Source organism: Triturus cristatus, chromosome 5_1 (genome assembly GCF_964204655.1).
Source record: "Triturus cristatus chromosome 5_1, aTriCri1.1, whole genome shotgun sequence".
Classification (NCBI taxonomy): Eukaryota; Metazoa; Chordata; class Amphibia; order Caudata; family Salamandridae; genus Triturus; species Triturus cristatus.
Genome location: NC_140587.1, coordinates 1,017,517,220 through 1,017,538,288, shown reverse-complemented (window position 1 = coordinate 1,017,538,288; position 21,069 = coordinate 1,017,517,220). Strand labels below are relative to the sequence as shown.

At 50.7% G+C, this 21,069-nt stretch overlaps 1 protein-coding gene across 1 annotated transcript in view; it reads right to left on the bottom strand.

Moving 5' to 3' along the window:
• Positions 1-21,069, bottom strand: part of CLPTM1L (CLPTM1 like) — a 1,829,238-nt gene that overhangs the window by 243,557 nt on the left and 1,564,612 nt on the right. The window contains exon 15 of the mRNA XM_085606118.1: positions 6,153-6,197. Within this exon, the coding sequence (XP_085462244.1) occupies positions 6,153-6,197 (45 nt within the window). The remainder of the gene's footprint in view (positions 1-6,152; positions 6,198-21,069) is intronic.

Below are 21,069 nucleotides of genomic sequence, written 5' to 3'. Positions count from 1 at the left end.
TCAGAAGTGAATGGGGCAGTGGGGCCAGAGGCAGGAAGCCATGCAAAAGAATAAAGATATATGTTTCATTTGTCAGTGGTTAGAAGTTGAATGGCCTCAAGAAACAGGAAAGTAAAAGATTGAAAATTATTCAGATGTCAGGATGACTTGTGGATAAAAGATGGTACGGTGTACAGAAATAATCACATTATTCTACTTGAATCAGGAAGAAGCAGAAACATTGAATGAGCACGTAGGGGACATTGTGAAATTACTAGAATACATCAAAGGTTTAGAGAAGAATTTTGATGCAGATACTCAAAGATTGTAAGGGACCGTTTGAGAAGTTCAATAAAGTACTTAAGGAATGATGACCTGTAATAAAGACACAATTTTCTCTGACAGGTCCCCAAGAAAAAGTGAGGCCAGATATCGTGGGTCAGTCACACGGGATCAGCAGTTATGTATATTCTGGTTTTACAGTACTATTCTTTATATGGCCAGAATATAGGTATGTGAAGGTCATCACAGCATCTCAATAGCTACAGCAATCAGTTTTTTTTTTAAATTATATTTTTATAGGCGAAGGTGTCCCCACATTAATATACCTATAATGAGATGCAAGTGGTTTCATAAGAAACGTAAGGGCTTTTCAGTAAGAATGATTTTTCTGTTTACTACAAATATTTTATTGAAAGATTTCATAGAGCAAATAGGACAACAGTAGCATATCAATGAGTCCTCCTAATCGCGGTTATTGCGAATTACGACAATATAAGGCAATATGACACAGGGAACTGAGGGCAACCAGCATTATCCAACCACGAAAAATGAAACCAGAGGTTATGTCATGTACAATTATTATTCAAGTGTCCTCTGAGTGTGGAATAAAATAAATTACAAATAATAAAGGTAGACAAAGCAGCATACAGGGTCATCCAAGCGCAAGGGAGTCCCAGGGCAGAATGGTGTGGAAGAGTCTGGAAGTTTGAAGCCATAGGAAGGAGGGGGAGGAAAGAGCAGATGCAGTGCGAGGAGTTCAGGGAGCCGCCAATATGAGGCGTAGGGTGCTTCGCATGTGACCATCTATGTAAAAAGTTGGAGCGCTCCTGAGCCTGGGAGGTGTGAAAGAGTGCTCCAGGCGGGTGAAATAATCTAACAGTGGTTGCCAGACACGGGGACATATAGTGTATGCTATCTTGTGCCAGATAGAAGCTCCATGGCCATTACACGCCACAGCCGCGTAAACCCCTAATAGGAGGGGTGGTGGGTTTCTTCCAGTGGAGTGCTACCAGCTGCTTAGCGGCGCCTAGCATGTGGCTTATGAGGCGCAAATCAGTGTGAGTAATTTCATTAATTCCACGGGTGTGGTATGCTTCTATAAGATTTTGGAATGTCACTTCAGACTGTTTTTTTCTAGAAAAGGAGGGACAGGGAGCCGAGTTGAGGTCCTACACACAGGCTCCCGAGGAGACACAAGTTTTTTAAAGGGGGTGTGCAGTTTCTATCTGCATGTGGGGGAAAGACAGGTCTTTCTTCGTGATGCCCTTACACACCCCGAGAGGTGTCATGCTTCATCATCGGGCTGGTGCCCCTCGTCAGGCCGGCGCTGCAATGCCTGACGGGCATATTTATCTCACTCCCTTGTGCACTACCTAGCCCTCACGCACTCAACTGCTTCTTCTTCAAAAGATCCCCGGCAAAGAGCCCCGGTTCCGGGAGCCCGTCTGGCATTGCAGCGCCGACCGGACGAGGGGCACCAGTCAGATGATGAAGCATGACACCTCTCGGGGTGTGTGAGGGCACGAAGAAAGACCTGTCTTTCCCCCACATCCAGATGGGAGCTGCACACCCCCTTTAAAAAACTTCAGACTGTTTCAGGGAAAGTTTTCTTCAGTGGTGTCATCCTGCCATTGTAATTGGTATGGGTGGGGCCTGACCTGTGCTGAGTGTTGCAGTACAAGATAAATTAATGATATCAGTCCACTAGTGCATTTGTCAACTCCGACCAGTGACTAAAAGGGGGTGTAGAGTAGCAAAGCTCCCTGAACATTGGATGTCGTAGTTGGCCGTACTGCAATCAGGCCCTAACAGGGATCTGGAATTCTACTTTACAACGACCAAACATCTTAATTGATTCGCCCGCAAACAAATCACGCTAGGTGCGGCATTCTCCCTCCCCCAGCTGGCAAATGACTGTGGCTCAAAGGCAGGCCTAAAATCCGGGTTGCGGGCAATTGGAGTATTTGGGGAGGGAAAAGTTGTCAGACCCCATTTGATCGCTATCTTGTCTCATAACTCAGGAGAGTCCTAGTGGGGATGGCTATGTAGGCACTTTTTGCGGTCTATTGTGTTTAGGGAGCCAGGCGAGATACCTCATGGGGAAGCAGGCCACGGCCCAGTCCAAGTGAAACCAATGCTTCTCACTTTCGCGAGCTCTCAATTCAGAGAGATAGCGAAGGTGGGCCACCCAATAATATTCGAGGTGGCTGGGACAGTCCAGGCCACCTCGGTCCCTGGGAAGCGTCAGCAAGGGACCTGGGGTGACTGCACACCCAGATGAAGGTACGTATGTCCCATTGGAGACGTAGAATGTCGTCCTGGGGGATGGAAGAAGGCAAGGACTGGAACAGAGAGAGAATTTTCGGAAGGATGGTGATTTTGACTGAATTGAGTCATCCCAGCCATGACACATGTTGTGGTTTCCAGAAGTCTTCACAAATGGACTTGCAGAGCCCCAGCCAGTTAGCCTGCGCCCAAGAAGCTATGAATGGAGTAATATTGAGGCAGAGGTAATAGATGGTTAGCGAGCCCAATGGAATGGGGCTAGGAAGTGTAGGGCGGGGAGGTCTGTCTTGGGTATCGTGAGATTCAGGACATATTAACCTTAATGCCAGAGACACGCTCATAGGCTGTTGAGGTGAGGCCCACTGCGGGAAGTGAGGTAGCTATTTGGGTGAGGGTGAGTAAGAGGTAATCCGCAAACAGCCTAAGTTTATGAGAGCAGCTGCAAAAGAGGATGCCTGCGATGGACTCAGTCTGCCGTATAGTGATGACCAGGGGTTCCACCACTAGAGCGAACAACAAGGTTGAAAGCAGACATCCCTATTGATTGCCTCTAGCCAGTCAGATTGGATCAGTTTTGCTGGCCGTTTATCCGAATTGTGGCTGTAGAGGACACATTGGGGTTCATGATTTGTTGAAACATTTTTTATTGTTTTCCAACTCAACAAGGCAACAATCATCTCACCATCCCCACCCGTCCAGGAAGTACCACACATGTAGCAGCAACCCCGACTCTCCTGAAGACGGCTCAACCTTCCCACCCGGTCCCCTCCCCCCCCTCCCCCACCCCCTGTCAGTGTGCCCCCGTCCCCTACCCCTTTCCCTCTTTCGAGGTGCCCCCCCTCCCTAGACAATAAGATACAGGAGCCCAGCCTCTCCCTAAACAAACGGAACCTTCCAGCTTGCCCAGCCAAAGGTGCAGGCGGCCAGAGCCCACCGCCTCGCCTCTTCTACTCCCCGCTCCCCACTACCTCCTGCCCGTCAGACCCGCTCTCCTCGGCCCCAGCCTCGGACATCAACCCCTGAAGTTCTACCACCAACGCTTCCCATGCCCGGGCCAGCGCCTTTTCGTCATCTCTCCGGAGGGTCAGTTGCACCCGGAGCGTACCCTCAGCCCCCGCCCAACGCGCCAACGCCGATCTCCAGCGCAGGAAGTTAGGTCCCCCCCGGGATTTCCAGTGCAGAGTCAGTTCCCTCTTGGCCATTATCAACCCCAGATCATGAAATTTGCTAGTAACCTTCGTGCGGCGAGTGTGGGGGAACCAAAGCAACAAACAGGTCCCCATATCCGGGGTAATGGAGCGATCAGTTACCTGGTTCAAACAATCCACCACTGCTTCCCAGTAGTCGCCCAATTGCGTACAGGACCAAAACATGTGCCGAAAGTCCGCATCGTCTACCCCGCACCGCGGACACAGAGTGCGCTCCCCCGAAATATTGCAGTATCTTGGCCGGCGTCAGGTATGCCCTGTGTAACGTAAAAAACTGGACTAAATGAAACCGGGCATTCCTCGTTCCCCTCCAGGCCCTCCGCACCAGCGTGGACCACGTGGACTCGGGGATCTCTTTTCCAAGGTCCGCTTCCCACTTTTCCCTCAGAGCGCCCAGGGGGAGGAGTCTCTCCGTCGACAGCCGGCGATAGAGGCAAGTGATGGCCTTAGTCGTCCCCGCCGCCATCACTACATATTGGCAACCCGCGGCAGTCGGCGGTTCCGAAAGCCCCATGTTCCAATGCCTCTGGAGGCTCGCCACCAGGGCCGCATGAAGCAGGAAGTCTCCCCGCGGGAGCCCATAAAGAGTCCTGCAAGTCCTGGAAAGGCAACAGTACTCCCTCTCTAAATAAGTCCCCCACCATCTGTACCCCCAGTTCCTCCCAGACCGCTAACCCCGACCAATCTCCCCCATGCGGGAACGCCGTACACATCCCCAAGGGGATCTCCGGGGCATAGGGGTGGACTATGGCGGCCCTCCTCTGGCATCTGTTCCAGCATAACCGGAGGGTACGTTCCTCCAAGGTGAGCTGGGCGAGGTCTAATCTCTGGTGGAGGACTATAAAGGCCAGCACATGTTGCGGTATTAGTCTGCCCTGAGGGCCCTCCGGGCCCCTGTACTCCCTGGCCACCGCCTGTGTAAGCCATTGGAGCTGGGCCGCCAAGTAGTACCACTCAAAATCCGGTGCCGCCAAGCCCCCCTCTGCCCTTGGCCGCCGCAAGGTGGTCAGCGCCACTCGACGCCTTCCCGAGCCCCAAATGAAGCCCGTGGATAATACCCGCAGCCTCGCGAAAAACGACCCCAAGATCCATATAGGAAGGGTGCGAAAATAGTAAAGAAGCCGTGGCAGCGCCACCATTTTCAGCAGCGCCACCCTCCCAGCAGCATTGGGGTTCATGATACGGTTGATCATGCCCGGTCCAAGGACAATCTTCCCGAGGACCGCCTGGAGGAAAGGCCAGCTGACCGAGTTAAAAGGAATTATATTTCGCATAAGTTGTTGTCATTGTACAATCCAGAAATTAATAGTTTAGTTGAGAAACTGAACAAAATGTTGAAGGAGAGAATTGTTATGGGAGCTAATGAGGGAAAGGAAGGGAAGAAATGTTTAGAAGAATGTGGGATGTCGCATAGATTGACACGTAATAGCACTACAAGATTAGTTCTATTTGAAGTACTTGTAGCAAGAAAACCTGATACAAGATTGCGCCCAGGATGGATGGCATTGCAAGAAGTGTGGTGAGTAAACTGTTGAGGACAAAGGTGAAGACGTCAACAACAACAAAAAGAACTGGAGAGAAAATGTTTGAAGAGTGACTAAGGCAATTAAAGTGAATGACAGGGATTGAGCTTGCTTTAAGTTACCATTAAAGTGTGTGAAAGGAGAGCGGCAGCAATCTAAGCCCATTTAGGTGAAAACAAGTCTTCTACAATGAATCAAGGATAGCAGATCGTGAGGTCTGGTGAAGAACGTGGAATGCAACACTAAATGTTCTACTGTAGTCAGTTTCGACATCAATTGTCTGCCATTGCTCATGCTAAGGAGAGGTTATGTTTATTAGGTGTCGAATTAATATAGCTTCATCATCACAGTGGCATTAACACTATTTTTAGATTCACAGCCTCCTTTAACAGCCTTTAGACTGACCCTTTAGTCAGCAAATATAAGTTGCCTCTAAAGATCTAATCGAAGTTGCGTATGACCCCGATTACCAACCCATCATGCCTAGTAGCCCTATGACTCCCTGCTAAAGCTGTGGGGTAGTGGAGAGAGTGAAACAGCTGAAAGAAATATGCAATGCCACTCATGTTCCATCTTAAGTTCGGTCCTTAACGTCACTTGTTTGAGGGATGACAACAAGGAGGGCAAATATGGGACACCACAAAGCAGAAGAAATTCAAATTACATTGAAAAACTGTGGAAACAGATTATATGAAGGTACTAAGCAACATATTTAAAATTTACAGTAGCTTGAAGTCATGATGAGCATACAAGGGTTCCACCCTCAAGAACTGATGCAGAAGGCTTCTTTCTAAGCCATCCCCTTTCTAGGGGTAACATTTCTGTAATGATGAAAGAGATCCTTCAAAACAGCGATATGATGAGGTTTACTTACTTTATATGTGAATGCCTTCCAAGGCAAATGTGCAACTGATTTCATCTGGAAAAATAATAATATATTTTACAATAAGGTCTCAATGGTGTACAGTGTAAACTATTCTAGCAACAGGAATTAAAAAACAAGAAAGATAATGTAAACAAAATGTAGTTACAGTATTCATAGTGCCAGTAACTGGCTAATGACAAAACTGCAGTTTAAAACAAAAGAGATTTCTAAATGATAATCTAGTATCTCTATATATGGTCGAGAGTATTGGACAGACTTCAGACATTCTATTTTGCAATTAGACCTTTTCAACATATGTTTTCTACGTTTTAATCGCTTCAGTGCAGTGGACGGCATGTTCATGTCCTATGCAGTACCTAAACAGTGCAGAGGACAGGAACGTCTCTTCCTCTAACTGAAGCCAGAAAAGTCTTCTGGTGCTTCTGTGTTTTTAAAAAACCTTTGAGCTGTGGGGGAAAAGCTTCCCACCGAGCACATGGGATTTTTTTTTTTTATTTTTTTTTAAAGATCTGTGAAGTGCAACATGCCTTGTCCGCAGATGTCACAGATACTGAAAGTGAAAGCAGCCAGAACCTCTAGGATTCGACTCCTTTTCTCTGTGACCGTGCTCTGAGGCATATCTCAGCCCTCGAGAACCAATCACTACAGGAGAGGTACCAGGGGAAAGAGTCCCTTATCAAATGGTACCTATCATTAGCGGATACCTGCTAGATCACTGCAGGAGGGAGGTTCCAAAGCAGGGATCCACCCACAAGCCACAAGGAATTGTTTGAAGGGCGGAGTAGCCCCTTAGTCATTGCCATGGACAAGTACTGCCGCTGGGAGAATCCTATAGGCAGGTGGACAGAAATCCCACTTGAAATTGTTACATCTATTAATAAATAAAATGAGGTGGGGGCCTGACCATCCAGGTATCAAGCTGCACGTTAATCCCTAAAGGCCCCAATAGTCTTTCGGTACCCCCAAGAAGACGACAGGAGGTTTTAGCCCCAATCGTCCCTACCCAGGGGGGTAAGACGCAGAATGCCCCGTACACACCAGCGTAGCTAGTCCGATGAGGCATTGCGCCTTATTTCTCAACCGCCTTTCTATCACCCCCATGGGGCATATTGGGTTATTTATCCATAATCTAACATCCTGTGGTTGAGCAGAAAGCCCGGTGGAAGCCAGGGACAGTATTTGGAAAGAAAAAAAAAAACAGTGGTTTGGGGATAGGCTCGTTTCGGCATTGGGCGATACCCCCACCATTAAAGCACCAACAGTCTTTATGCTTTACCCCTGTCAGACCAGACGGGGCAATATATTGGCAAAATTGGGTAAAATAAATAAGAGTGACACATTACCCCCTTGAACATTTAGGGGCAACCTGCACTTGGTAGTGCATGAGGCGAAATAGAAAAACCATGACCAATAATTTGGGGCCTAACAAGTTTTGTACTTTATGTGTGGATGACGTATTAAGATTACCCTGGAGCCATGTGCAGCATGTGGCCCACACCTGCACAATATATATATGTTATTATTGTATATGCAACTTAGTTTAACTGAATAGTCAACTATACACGGATAACAGCCTGGTGTTTGTTTTTTGTTTTAAACACAAAGTTTTAGATATTTTACTGTTATCTCTTTCTTATAATCACCCTATAGCAGTGCCTGACTGAATGATATTGAATGCGTTGGACACGTTGATCCCTGTGCAAATATATATTATGTACAATTGAACTATATAGTGAGCAAAAATATAGGGACATTATTATGTACCACATCATGATAGACTAAACTAAGTCAAATGTTGACTAACATGTGTAGTTGGTAAATCCAACGTACTATAATTTATATCATAGGTCAACAAGCATCTGCAATGCAATAGGTCTCGCATTTGTGTGAGTTTAAACTATTGTCATTGTAAATGACAATGCATTTTATTTATGTTTTAAGAACCAAAACATAAATAAAAGGCATTGTCATTTACAATGCCAACAGCTCAAATTTGTGTCAATGCGACACCTATTGCAGTGCAGAAGCTTGTTTTATTTACCAATAAAGCACTGTCCATGCCCTTTCCTCCTCTTGCTATGCAGATGTCAACCAACTCAATGCCACATGCAGCACATCAACCAGTTCTCGCTTTTTAGTCAACAATACTCTGTATGCCGGGATATTTCAACAAGTACATATGATGATGAGGAACATGGATTTGTAAAGCGCACCGATGGTCCTGCGAGTGTTCCAGTGCTAACGCATAGGCAAAAACTTAAGTGTGAGCAAATAGCCATGCTTTCAACGTCTTATCAATAGCGTAGGATTAAAAGAGAGCACTACAAAGACTCGTGGGACGAAATAAATGTCTAAAGCATTATTTGAAAAAATGCCCACATAGTTTCCTCGTCTGTGACGTGAGGAACAGTATAGCCTGGCATGGTGACAAATACAGTTAGGGGGCATGTCCAGGCAGTGGGTGGGACATAATCCATCCGCATGCCCTCTGAGGAGGGGGCAGGGGGACACAAAACATGCTGTTTTCAATTGAAGAAGCAACAGAAGGTCCCGACGGAAGGACCCTCGGGAGCAGTTTGTTGTTCTAAACCTTCACCCGACCGAGCAGCAGCCCTCTTGTCTTCCCAAGATTAAACACACCAAAAAGCATTATCGTGACTCTTTTTGTCCCAGCCTGCTCCCGGTAAGGATTGTAATAACATCTACACACATTTTCTAGCACTGATGTAAGAATGAAATAACAACGTAAGATGCATTCTAAAACAGCTTCCGATAATTAGTTCATCTGCCATGTTCCTCGCTATAAACAACGCCCTGAAAGCAAAATACATGGAGGGGATGAAAGAGTGGGGAAAGAAGAAAGTGATAGATAACTTTCAGATGTGCTGTTTCCCAGAAGCAGCCACTGTTGTTGAGAATAGCGTATACATACACCACGGATGAGAAAGGGCAGGGGTAATGACAGGTGAAACTGGGGGTGTTCAATCCTGTCGCGTTTCACCCTTTCCGGGCTTCTCCCCAAGTCACTTTATAAGGAATATTGCATTTCAAGGATTGCAAAGGTGCAGAAAAGAATGTGCTAAAACTGACAGGATCCGTCATACATGTATGTGTAGGTTACTCACTCGTGTTACATGTCAAGTGTTAATGGGGCAGAAGTTACTTCTGTTAATGAACAAGTTACTTGCCTTCGGTAACGATACATCTGTAAGAAACATTAGTAGTGCTACATTCCTTACCGTAGAATTACCCCCAGGCGTCAGACTGGATCCAGAAAGTTTTTGTCAGCAGTACCCCTGCGCGTTGGAAGGTGGCGTCGTGCGGCTCCGCGTCCGTCGTTGGCGTCGTGGCAGCTGCTTAGATGCCGCCCTCGCACGCTGACGCCCATTCTGCACACGATTTTCTGTGCCAGAAAACGCAGAGCCATGCAAGATACTGACCACTGGTGCCTTGAAACTAGGGCTCTGAAAGGGATGACCCTAACCATAGAAATCAGTTCGCAGAACGGGGAGGATGGGTGGGGCGGTAAGGAATCTATCACTACTAATGTTTCTTACAGATGTACGAGTTACTTACCTTCGGTAACGATGTATCTGGTAGAGACGGTTCTAGCCGCAGATTCCTTCACGTAGAATTATCCCCAGGCATGAGACCGGATCCGGAAACATTTTGCCACAGCATCCCTGCGTGCCGGGGGCGGGGCGACATCACGCGACTCCGCCCAGGCGTCGTCCACATACGTGACATCAGCGAGGTCACATAAGACCCGCCCCGGCGCGCCCACGTCAGTTTTCTTCGTAGAACGTTTCCGCACCACAACGCGAAACCACCAGATAAAAAACTGTGGGGGCATGGGAACAGTGTGCGAAGAGCAGAAAAATTGGAAAGAAACGGTGACTAACACCACCACCAGGGTAGTGCCAACACCGCAGACCCCAAGGGCAGGGAAAGAAGAAAGAAGAACAAGCAAAAACCTGCGCAGCCACCCTGGCGTGCACATAGACAACCTCCCATCCCTGTGCCCAGAAGTGAAGAACAGGCATAAAAGTTATGGCACACGTAGGAAGCCCCCCCCCTCATCCTGAACAAGGAAGGGGACCAGTCCCAAGACAGACAGGGACAACAAACCACCAAGCCACCCCAACCTAGAGGGCAACCACCCACAAGGACAAGGGTAAGACATGGCCAGAGGACCCTCAAACCAGAAACCAGAGGACAGCAATGGAAGGAAGGGAGGGGAGGGAGGACAAGGATAGAAGCAATCCCCCCAAAACCTGGAGTAGCCAGAGCAGCAGGGCACCAGCGCACTGAAACCCCATCCTCCAAAGAACCAAGGGAGGAATGAACCGCCCCCAGACGGAGCCACCCGTCAAGAACAAGGAAGGCACTCACAAGAGACACAGCCCCCCACCGTGAGGCGAGTACCGAAGACCAACCCAAGGGTCCTCGCAGAACAGGGGATGAAGGGCGAGCCGTGAAGGAACCTGCGGCTAGAATCGTCTCAACCAGATACATCGTTACTGAAGGTAAGTAACTCGTACATCTGATAGAGACTACTAGCCACAGATTCCTTCACGTAGAATAGATACCCTAGCAATACCCCCTGGGAAGGAGGGTCTGCGAAAGGACCCCACCAGCCAAAGCAGAACAGAGGGCCCCACAGGGGACCAAATCTGTGGACCGGGTAGAACCTTGCCCCTCCCAGGCCAAGCGAACCCCCACAAGCAGAACCCCACTGACCCCAAGGGGACGTAGGAGGGAAGAAAGGCTAAAGAGGCTCGTACACTCACAGCAGAGGAACCAAGGGCAAGGACGGAGAGGCCGAAGCACCCCACTCCCCCACAAGGCAACATAGCTTCCGCCGAATGCCAAGACAGGAAGACGGAAGAAGAAGCCTAGAGGGTCCAAGGAAACCAAGGAGAAGAAGGCGAGCCCATTCCAGATGGAGAGCAGCCTGCCAGCCATACCAATGCCGGCAGTCAAGGCCAGAAGCAAGAAGAACAGCCCGAGGCCCCAGAAAGACCAAGTAGCCAACGCCTGGCAAGGGAGAACACAGGGACATCCCAGACCGCAGAACGGGAGCAGGGAGAGGAGGAGAGGCCAGGGCTACCACCACGAGAGGCCGCGCAAACGAACTCAGGGAGCAAAGCAACCTACGGAAACACCATGGAGAACAGGTACCCGAAGGCGACCAGAACCCACCAGCAAAGCACGAGTCATATGACAGCTACCATAACCCCACATAGGGCACGTGAAGTCCCAATATATGGGAACCCTCTTTGGAAGAACTTCCGCAGCAGAGGAAGAAACAAAACAACCACGGGGAAAAAAAGCACCCCCGCTACAGGCTTGACAGCAGCCCAAGCAGAGCAGAAGGCCCAATCTCAGGGCCAAGTCTGCGCAACAACTCCTGCGGAACTCACACACAACAACAAAGGGGCCGTCCATCAGCCAACAATGTCAAAGTCCCAAGGAAGGACGTTAACGGCCAGAAAAACACTCCACAACCATAACCGCCGGCCTAAGAAGGCCCAAGAGCAACCCTAACTCAGAAGTCACTGCGGAGGGGAAAGAGGAGGAGGAGGAGGAGGTCGGAGCCCTGCCAACAGCCTCTGGATGGCGGAGTTGGCCGGGGCATGAAACAACAGACTACCATCAAATGGGAGATCAATGAGCCACTCCCGAATATTTTCGGGGAAGACGCCGTCCCAAAGCCAAGCATGGCGACGGAGAGTGACTGAGGAAGCCATGGCCCGGCCCAGCGCCTCAGAGACGTCCAGAGTGGAGCGAAGAATAAACGCCGCAAGCTCCCGGCCATCCAATGCATGGTGCCGCAAATCCACCTGAGCAGACTCCTGGGACGCTGCAGACCCCAGAGACTCAGCCAAGTCCCACAAACAGGAGGAGCCCTAGCCAGCACACACAAGGTGTTAAGGGCCCGCAGGGCCGCGCTGGTCGAGGCAAAAATATTGCGTCCCCAAGTGTCCAGCCAGCGGGCCTCTCTGGACGGCGGAGCCAACAGGGGCGGCAGGGAGGGAAAAGCAGTCCGCAGAAGGGGACAGGCGGCTCAGGGGTGAATGGACAGGTACGCCGGGTCACGCGGCGTCGGAAGGTTTCCGATGCAGAGGCACCGGGTCCCCGGAGCCAGGACACCTCCAAGCCCCTGTCAAGGCAGAAAGGAGCTAACCTTCAAAGGGAAGCAAGATTTCCCTCGCACCAGATTCCTGGTGGAGGGCCTCCAACAGATGGTCCACCGGAAAGTGAGCCACCGGGTCACCCATGCGTAGGATGCCCACAGTCGTGGACACCGCGTGAGCGAAGGCCGCACCCATATCCGTAGGGCCCCACGGTGGAGAAAGCAGCTCCTCTGTGGGCGACGGCTGCAAACTAAGGCGGCCGTCCCTGAGGCCAAGCGGGGCGGGCAAGGGCCAGACCTGGAAGTCAGGAGGAGCCAAAGAATGAGGGACCTGCCGCTCTTCTAACGAACACCTCTGCCTCAGGAAGGGCGGGGAGCCGCCCTTCGATGCCAGTGAAAAAGACACCACACAGCGACCAGTCTCCGGGGCGAACGACACCAATAGTCAGCCTGCCTCCGGAGAAGAAGAAGCGTCCGAAGACGAATCCGCGGTATGACCCCTGCGCGGAGCCGTAGAGTCCGCTGCTTGAGACAGGACACCGGCGTCATCCGGCGTCGCCGGGCAAGGGACCTCCAAGTCACCCGCACTGGAGACCGGAGCGGGGACCAGAGTAGAGCTGGAGCCTCACCGTCCCCGGAGCGGCGCCAGGACGGCGCCGGCCCGACCCCCGACTGTAGGAGAGTAGGGTCTGCTATCCTATGGTCACCCCAAATTTTTGCTTTTGGCTTCACTGGTTTTTGACATAGAGGCTGTGGGCCTGCTAATCAGACCCCCAGCCTGCTGTTCTCTCTACTAAATTGACACTATGCACTTTAGGTGCATAACCAATTGGAATTGGATCACCCTGTGAGCCCCTGTACCAGTGTACACTAGGTACCCAGGGCATTGGTGTATCTAAGGCCTACCAGGGGCTGAAGCATGTATTGTGCCACCCCTGGCCTGGCCTAGCAATTTGACACAACTGGCTGATCACTCAGCTGGGGTAAGTTGGTGTAACCACCTCTTACTTAGGTGTAGTATACCTATACCTAACCTTAAATGGGACACATGTTAACCTACAAGTCACTCCTATGGCAGGCCTTAACAATCCTTAAGGCAGAGTGCTTGGTTTCATGTGAGATGGTGCTCTGGCATGAGCTGAGCCTGTCTACAGTAGTCGGAACCACTTCCTTCTACCGTTTCCAGATATCGCCATACCATATACTCTTAAGTGCATTATGAACCTCGCGGTTAAATGCTATCTTTGGTTTGACTTTATCAAAACATGTCGAGTAAGGTGTCATACGAATTGGAATACTAACCCCTCGCCAATTCTGGCGACGGGGTTAGCATTCCACCCTTCTAGAGGGACACGACATGTACAGATCCTGAAACCCGGGTAAAATCAGACATAGCCCCAGCTCCACAAAATGGACGCTGCCACCACCGACACAAGTCTGCCCTCCTGCTGCTGGGAGTCCTTCCAGCTTGGGAGACGTGGACAAAGGGTTTCCTGCCGGGGGAGGTGCGAGCACCACCCCAGACAGGATTTTGTGTATTGGTCAGGTAGGGCTTGAATAGAATCAGACATGCCTGAGGCTCACAAGGAGCCTCGGTGCATACGCCAGTTCAAACCGGTCCTGGGGCACACCAGCCCCAGACCTGGGGCGAGCTGGACAAAGGATTGGGGGTGTAACCACCCCCCTTCCTGGTCCCACCCTTAGGGAGGGACCTAGCAGGTAGTCCGGCCCCTAGAATCCGCTTAAAGGTAGGAGCTGTGTCCTAAGACTTCAGACATCCTGGAATCACCTTAACACTAAGAAGAAGACGGGAACTTCGACGTTCTGCTGCACAGAAGACTGAAGGAATTCTCCCCTATGGTCAGGGAGTGACCATCTTGCTAACGCAAGCACCAACCAGCGAATCGACGTCTGCTTTGCCGCCGCCTCCCGCCGGAGCCCGAGCCCAGAGACCGACAAGAACTGGACCTCCAGACCTCTCACAGCCCGATCCACAGTCCCTGCAAAGAAGGAACCCGTGGAGGCACCGAGACACGTGGAGCCAGCCATCTTCGAAGACACTCGACAAGCTGCAAGCGCGACAACAGAGGCTCCCTCCAAGTTGTGCTTTGGGTCCTGAGAAGCCCAACATCCGAGCAGCATCTGCACCAAAGGTGAGCCCTCCAGCATCTCCACGATCTGCGTGGGGTCCCTCTGCACTTTGCAACTCGACGCGCCTGCCCGGTCCCTGGCCCGTTGGCTAGTGGCCATTTTGGCGAACCTTTTTGAAAACTACGACGCTGGTCTGGTTGCTCCAGACTGGCCCCTGCTTCCCTCCAAAGGAGCAGCCCCTCTGACCTTGCTGGTCAGAGCTAACAGCTTTCTTTGATTCCTGCGACTCCTGCTTTTGCCAATGCTTGTTTGCTTCTTCTGAGTCGCCGACACCGCCGACAGCGAGAGCCTGCGTGGGACAGCTCGTGAACCGACTCCTGGACGTCGTCGACCTTCAGGGACCACGTGGCTGCAGAGACAAGCTACACCTCTTCACCTGTTTGCACCCGACATCGCCTGGTACCTACCTGGTGCCACGCCGGTCACTGGCTAGTGACTGTGAACACTGTCCCCTCTGCTTACAGGTCTTCTACACTTCCGATCCATCCTTGGATCCACCGCATCTCTTCTGGACCGACCGCCTGCAGCATCTTTGTCATCAGGCTCCATTGAACAGATAGACGAAACCCGACGCACTTCGAGACCTATGCACCCGCTTCCTGTGGGTGAGGTAAAGCTGGCACTCCGGTGCACAAGTGTAGAGTAACATCTCTAATGTCTAGGTTTGAAGTCTTGATTTCGTAGTCCAACCAGAAGACCCTTCTAGCAGTAACTTTTGAACTTTTACGCACCCATTGAAAACCTATGGGAGCCCGCGTGTAACTTTCCTCACTGCACACGCGACCCGTGGACCTCCTGGTCACTAACTGAAGTTAGCTCCTTGTAGGCCCAGCGATTCTAGAGGCCCTAGGCCTTTTCCCTTTCCTGTTCGTGGTACTTATACCACTATTTTAGTATATGGTTCGAGCGGCCACCAGGGCCTATCCATATAAAGTGCAACTTCTGTATATTGTGATACTTTCTTGTTTAACGATTTGTGCTCCTGTGCTCATAAAGAGTCTAGGGGATACTTTGAGTAATAAATACATATATATTTTGAATATATATCTGTGTGGTGTCCTTTCATTGGTATAAAGGGGGGTTACATATGGTAAAACAGCTTGCTTTACATGCCTAAACGAGTTTAGCCTGAAAGACTGCTTAGCCTACGCTACCACTAGGACAGCTGGTCCGAAAAGGTTGACTTACAACCACACCATAAGGGTTGCTTGGCATGGTACAAGGTGGTCACTTTAACTAGTGAACATCATATACCAGGCCAACTTCTCACATTGGTGAGCAGCGGTTGGGATTTGAGCTTGCTGTGTTTTACCTCTGTAATCGCTTTGTTACCAATTGAAAGATCATACAGGTACCTTTAGGTACATATAAAACAAGTTAGTTATATACTTAAGTTCTACTGAACTTAGTTGTTGTAGAGCAAAGGGAGTAGCACACCCTGACTACAACTACTAGATAGGTTTAGTAGGAAAACCCAAGTGTAGGTAGTTGCAACACATCCACCCACACTTAAGAGCAATGGCTGGGGCAGAGGGGTCCAACGTACCCATCTCTGTCGAGAGTGACATCTAGAGGGCACCATCCATCTTTGCTACCCTAAACCAGAATGAGCTCAGGCAGTTGGCTAATTCCAGGGGCCTTAAACAGCCCAGGAACCCTACCTCTGCTGAACTCAGAGAACTCTTGCAAACTGATGAAGATCAGAGAGCTCTCAAGAAAGCCTCCCAGTTAGGCCCCGTAGGGACTGGAACAGGAGGCCCTCCTTCTGAAGATGCTACTGAAGCACCCCTTCCTAACAGTCGCCCCTTAGTTGAGAATCAGACTACAGATGATGAGGATCAGCATAGGGACAAGGATGACAAGGGGGATGAGTCTGATAGTAGTAGTAATTCTGAAGGGAGAAATAGCCCAGTGCCAGGTGCTATACCTGGCTCAGCTAACTTAAGACTATTTGGGACTGACAATGGGTTCCCCCCATTGAATCTCCCTAGTGGACTTAACCAGGGGGTTGGGAGACAGAGGAATCACTCAGGTGACTCTAATGCCTCTCATGCCTCTAGAGGCTCTCAGGGTCATTCCAGAAGAAGGATGACCAGCCCTCAGAGGAGGGAGCATGAGGCCAGAATGCAGGAAGCCCAGCTGAGGATCAGGAAACAGGAGCTAGAAGTAGCCCTGATGGAAGAGAAACTGAGCAAGGCTAGGCAACCTAGAGAGAGTGGGTCTATACCCACTGGTGGCAGCATTGTCCCTAGGGACAAAGATAGGGTCTTTGATAATAGGAACCTGTCCAAGGTTGTGCCCCCCTACAAAAGTGGGGATGATATCCACAAGTGGATGACTGCTCTTGAGAGAGCCTGCAAAGTGCAGCAGGTTCCTGAGGACCAGTGGGGAGCAATCTTATGGCTCTCCTTTGAAGGTAGAGGCAGAGATAGACTCCTCACTGTTAGAGAGGAGGATGTCAGAAACTACAGAGCCCTGAAGAGTGTCCTGGTTGATGGGTTAGGCTTAACCACTGAACAGTACAGGTTAATGATCAGAGATACCCAGAAGACACAGACTCAGGACTGGTCTGAATATATTGAATGTGCCACTAAGGCTTTGGAGGGTTGGTTGCTGGGAAGTAAGGTGTCTGATTATACAGGATTGTACAATTTGATGATGAGAGAACAGATTTTAAATAACTGTCAAAACCAGCAACTGCATCAACACTTGGTTGACTCAGATCTGACCTCTCCCCAAGAATTGGGAAAGAAGGCAGACAAATGGGTCAGAACCAGGGTTAAGCAAAAGAACCAGAACCAGGGCCAAGGGGGTGATCAGAAGAAAACAGACCAAAAGGGTGATCAGAAATCCAAAGACCAGAAGTCTTCAACAGGGCCCCAAACTAGTACTAATGAGGGTGGGTCCCAACAATCTAAAGGAAAGAAGAAAGAAGGTCCAAAGAAACCCTGGTGCAAATCTTGCAAGAATACAACTCACTGGACTAGTGATTGTAAGAAGGGTGGAGCCCCCAACACTGTTGCCCCTAAGGCACCTGCTCCCAGTAGTACTGTTAGCAGTGTTGGTCCCCAGACAAAGGGTGTAGTGGGAATCACTATGGGAACTGAAGAAGATTCTGACTTAGACAGAACCCTTACACAGGCAGTCTTGATCTGTGATGGGGACATGGATTTGTCCCTGACTGTGAGCCCCAGTAATCTGGGCAAGTACAGACAGACTCCATTGATAAAAACAAAAGTGGCTCAAGCATACAGGGACACATGTGCCAGTGTCACTATGGTGATACCAGGCTTTGTGGATCCTGGACAGTACATACCAGGTGAGAATTACCTGGTGACCAATGCCAGCAATACCACTACTTCCCATAGTGGGGCTATTGTTTTTTTTTTTTTTTTGTTTTTTTTTTTAAAAACCTTTATTGACATTTCAATCAATAACAAGTATGGGCCTACAACCCCCCGGGGCCGGCCGCTAAGCAATCAGAGCAACAAAGATCAAGTGTGAACACAGGCGGCACCTCGGGGAGCAGAATCGTCACGCTAATATAGTCTGACCAGTGAACAGCGCAGGTAGGACACCAGGATAAAAAGGGTTTTCATTTTATAATGAAAAAGACAGAAGGATCAGGTGCCGAACAATTTCCCAACAGCGATAAAAGGCAGGCAGAATAATGACATAAGCAATAATCAGCAATCTATTGGATCAATGGCGCAGACACAGGAAATTCAGGATGGGGAAGAATATCATGAGCAGTTGCGCCTGGAGTCCCCTGCCCGAAAGCCCAGGGAACACCCCGGAAATTGTGGCACACATGAAAAGGCGACGATTCACAACAAAGGAGATGTACCACGCTGATCCCAGAAAAGAAAAAACAAGAAGAATCAGAGAAGAAAAAGGAGGCCATGGAAAAAGGAGATGAAGACTAAAGAACCCCTTCCCCCAACCCCCCACCCTGCACCTCTGCAGATGAGTACGGCCCCTCCCCCCAGCAGTGTGCCTGTTGCCCCGGAACCAGACCCGAAATATAGAAGAAACAGGGAAAAAAGGAGTAAGAAAAGAACCCCACCAGACGGGGGGGTAGAGAAAGTATTAATAAACTGGAGGAGGGCCTTCAAAACATACCCCCGGCTTCCCACTCCCGCACGGTAAGTTTTCCCCAAAGCAAACAGTGAACAGCACAAAATCGACCATATCAAAGAAAAATGGGGAGCATTATGCACCGATTATGCTAATAGCTATACCATGAGAGCACGCAACCCCTGAACCCGCCCGTCTACTAGATGACCACCCCTGAAGGATCAGCCTTATCCTTGACCACTCTTTGCAATTCTGCCCATGCCTACCCCTCGACCCAGCGCCATGTCCGATGTTCCAAGGTAAAGGAGTGTCCAAAAACGACCGGGAAGCGACACACACAGATGGGGTGGAAGTCTCTGAGTACCAACACAGTCCACATCATGGAAGGACGGCCTTCCCAGTGCTGCCCCAGAGTCTGCACCGCACACAGGGTCCAGGAAGGCGGAAGCAGCCAAAGTAGACAACTGTTGCTTGAATTGTCCCTGGGTCACCGGAGGCCGTGCACGGAACGAGGCCACCACCTCCCGCTCAGGTCCAATACCTCCGGAACAGATCAGACCCACAGCCAGCCGATCACACTGTAGCATACTGTCCGGAGTGTCCAGCTGTGCACCAATCCCAGGGGCGGCCGCGACTTTGTCCTCCGGTGTGCAGTGTGGGAAGTCCCTGCACACCTGAGGACAGGAAGGCCGCCACTGTCCCAACGCTGATGCCACACCATCGAGCTTACTCCCCAAGACCCCGACGCCATGAACCAGGGAGGAATGAAGGGCATCGAGGGCCTCGAGGAGGTCGCCGTACCCTAGCATAGCTCTCTGCGATCGCTCCGCCACACTCCCAAAAGTCACACACTCCCAATCCTGCTGTGACCCAGTGGACAGGATGGTAGGCTTCATCGCAACAAAATGGCCGTCGGGTAGGCCCGACCCGTATGGGGGCCGGGACCCAGGAACAAGCGCCTCGAGGCCCACGGCGCTGGAAACAGGGTCCGGGGGCAGGCAAAAATGTATCCGTTGCGTGGGCACGGGCAACAGTCGTCCCCACCACGGACCAGTTCCCGCGAAAATCCGGGAGCCGCCTGCAAGAATCAGGGCGAGTCACGGGCGGCGTCCGGACAGCTCGCCGCCAAGGGCAGGGGCTATCACCGGGGAATCTGAGAGTTGCACCCCCGTGCAGGCACTCGGTCCGCTTCGCTTAGCGGCAGGAACGGCCACGGCGAAATGTAGGCCGAGGTTGGCACCGCTCCGGTGGACCGACTCCACCCAGTCACCACAGGCCGTTGTTGTTGAACTGCCACTCGGCCAAGGCGTCCACTCGAGGTCCAGGCTCCAGGGCTGCACGGGCCGCAAATTTAAAATGCACTTTTCTCAGGCGGTACCGCAGCCAGAAACCTCGGAGTCACACGATCGGTTGCCACTCTCATTCACAAACACGATCGCATCGCGCAGGCTGAGGATCTCATGCAGGATATCCGTGCGGGATGCGGAGGTTCACGGAGCCGGGAGTCTACGCTGCCGTCTCGGTCGCCATCTTGGCTCCTCCTCAGTGTGGCTATTGTTAACTTCTCATGGGGAGGGGTAACTGGCCTCAAGAGGGTTGTGGTTAGTGCAGACCTCCCAGTAGAATGTTTGTTGGGCAATGACCTAGAGAGTTCTCTATGGTCAGAAGTGGAGTACAGGACACATGCAGAGATGTTAGGTATATCACCACATGTCCTTGCTGTGACCAGGTCACAGGCCAAAAAGTGCCTTACTGAACCTCAGGTCTTGGATCCTGGAACAATGGACTAAGCACCTACCAAGAAGAAGAACAGGAGGGTTAAGGCTGTGCCTTCCCCCCTGCCTCCAAGTGATGAACAGTCTTCCCAGGAGGAGGATCTAGAGAACCCTGAAGGAACAGTCCCTGAAGAGCTTGAGCCTGACCAGGTTGAGTTTCTGGGGACAGGGGGACCTTCCAGGGCTGACTTGGGGCAGGCTCAGTTATCCTGTCCATCTCTTGAACCCCTCAGACAGCTGGCTGCTGCTGAGGCTGCTGGGAATGCTCAAGGTACCCATAAAGTATATTGGGATGATGGGCTCCTTTATTCAGAGGCTAGAGACCCAAAACCTGGTGCAACCAGTAGGTTGGTTATACCTCTGCAATTTAGGGGCTTCCTTCTTTCCTTGGCCCATGATATTCCTCTAGCAGGACACTTAGGCCAGAACAAGACTTGGGACAGGCTTGTCCCTCACTTTCACTGGCCTCACATGAATGAAGATACCAAGGAGTTTTGTTGCTCCTGTGTGACCTGCCAAGCCAGTGGCAAATCAGGTGGCACAACAAAGGCCCCCCTAATACCACTACCTGTGGTGGGGGTTCCCTTTGAAAGAGTGGGAATAGATATAGTGGGTCCCCTGGATCCCCCCACTGCATCTGGGCACAGATTTATACTGGTGGTAGTGGATCATGCCACCAGGTATCCAGAGGCAATTCCCCTTAGGACCACAACAGCTCCTGTTGTGGCCAGGGCCCTGCTGGGAGTATTCTCCAGAGTGGGGTTTT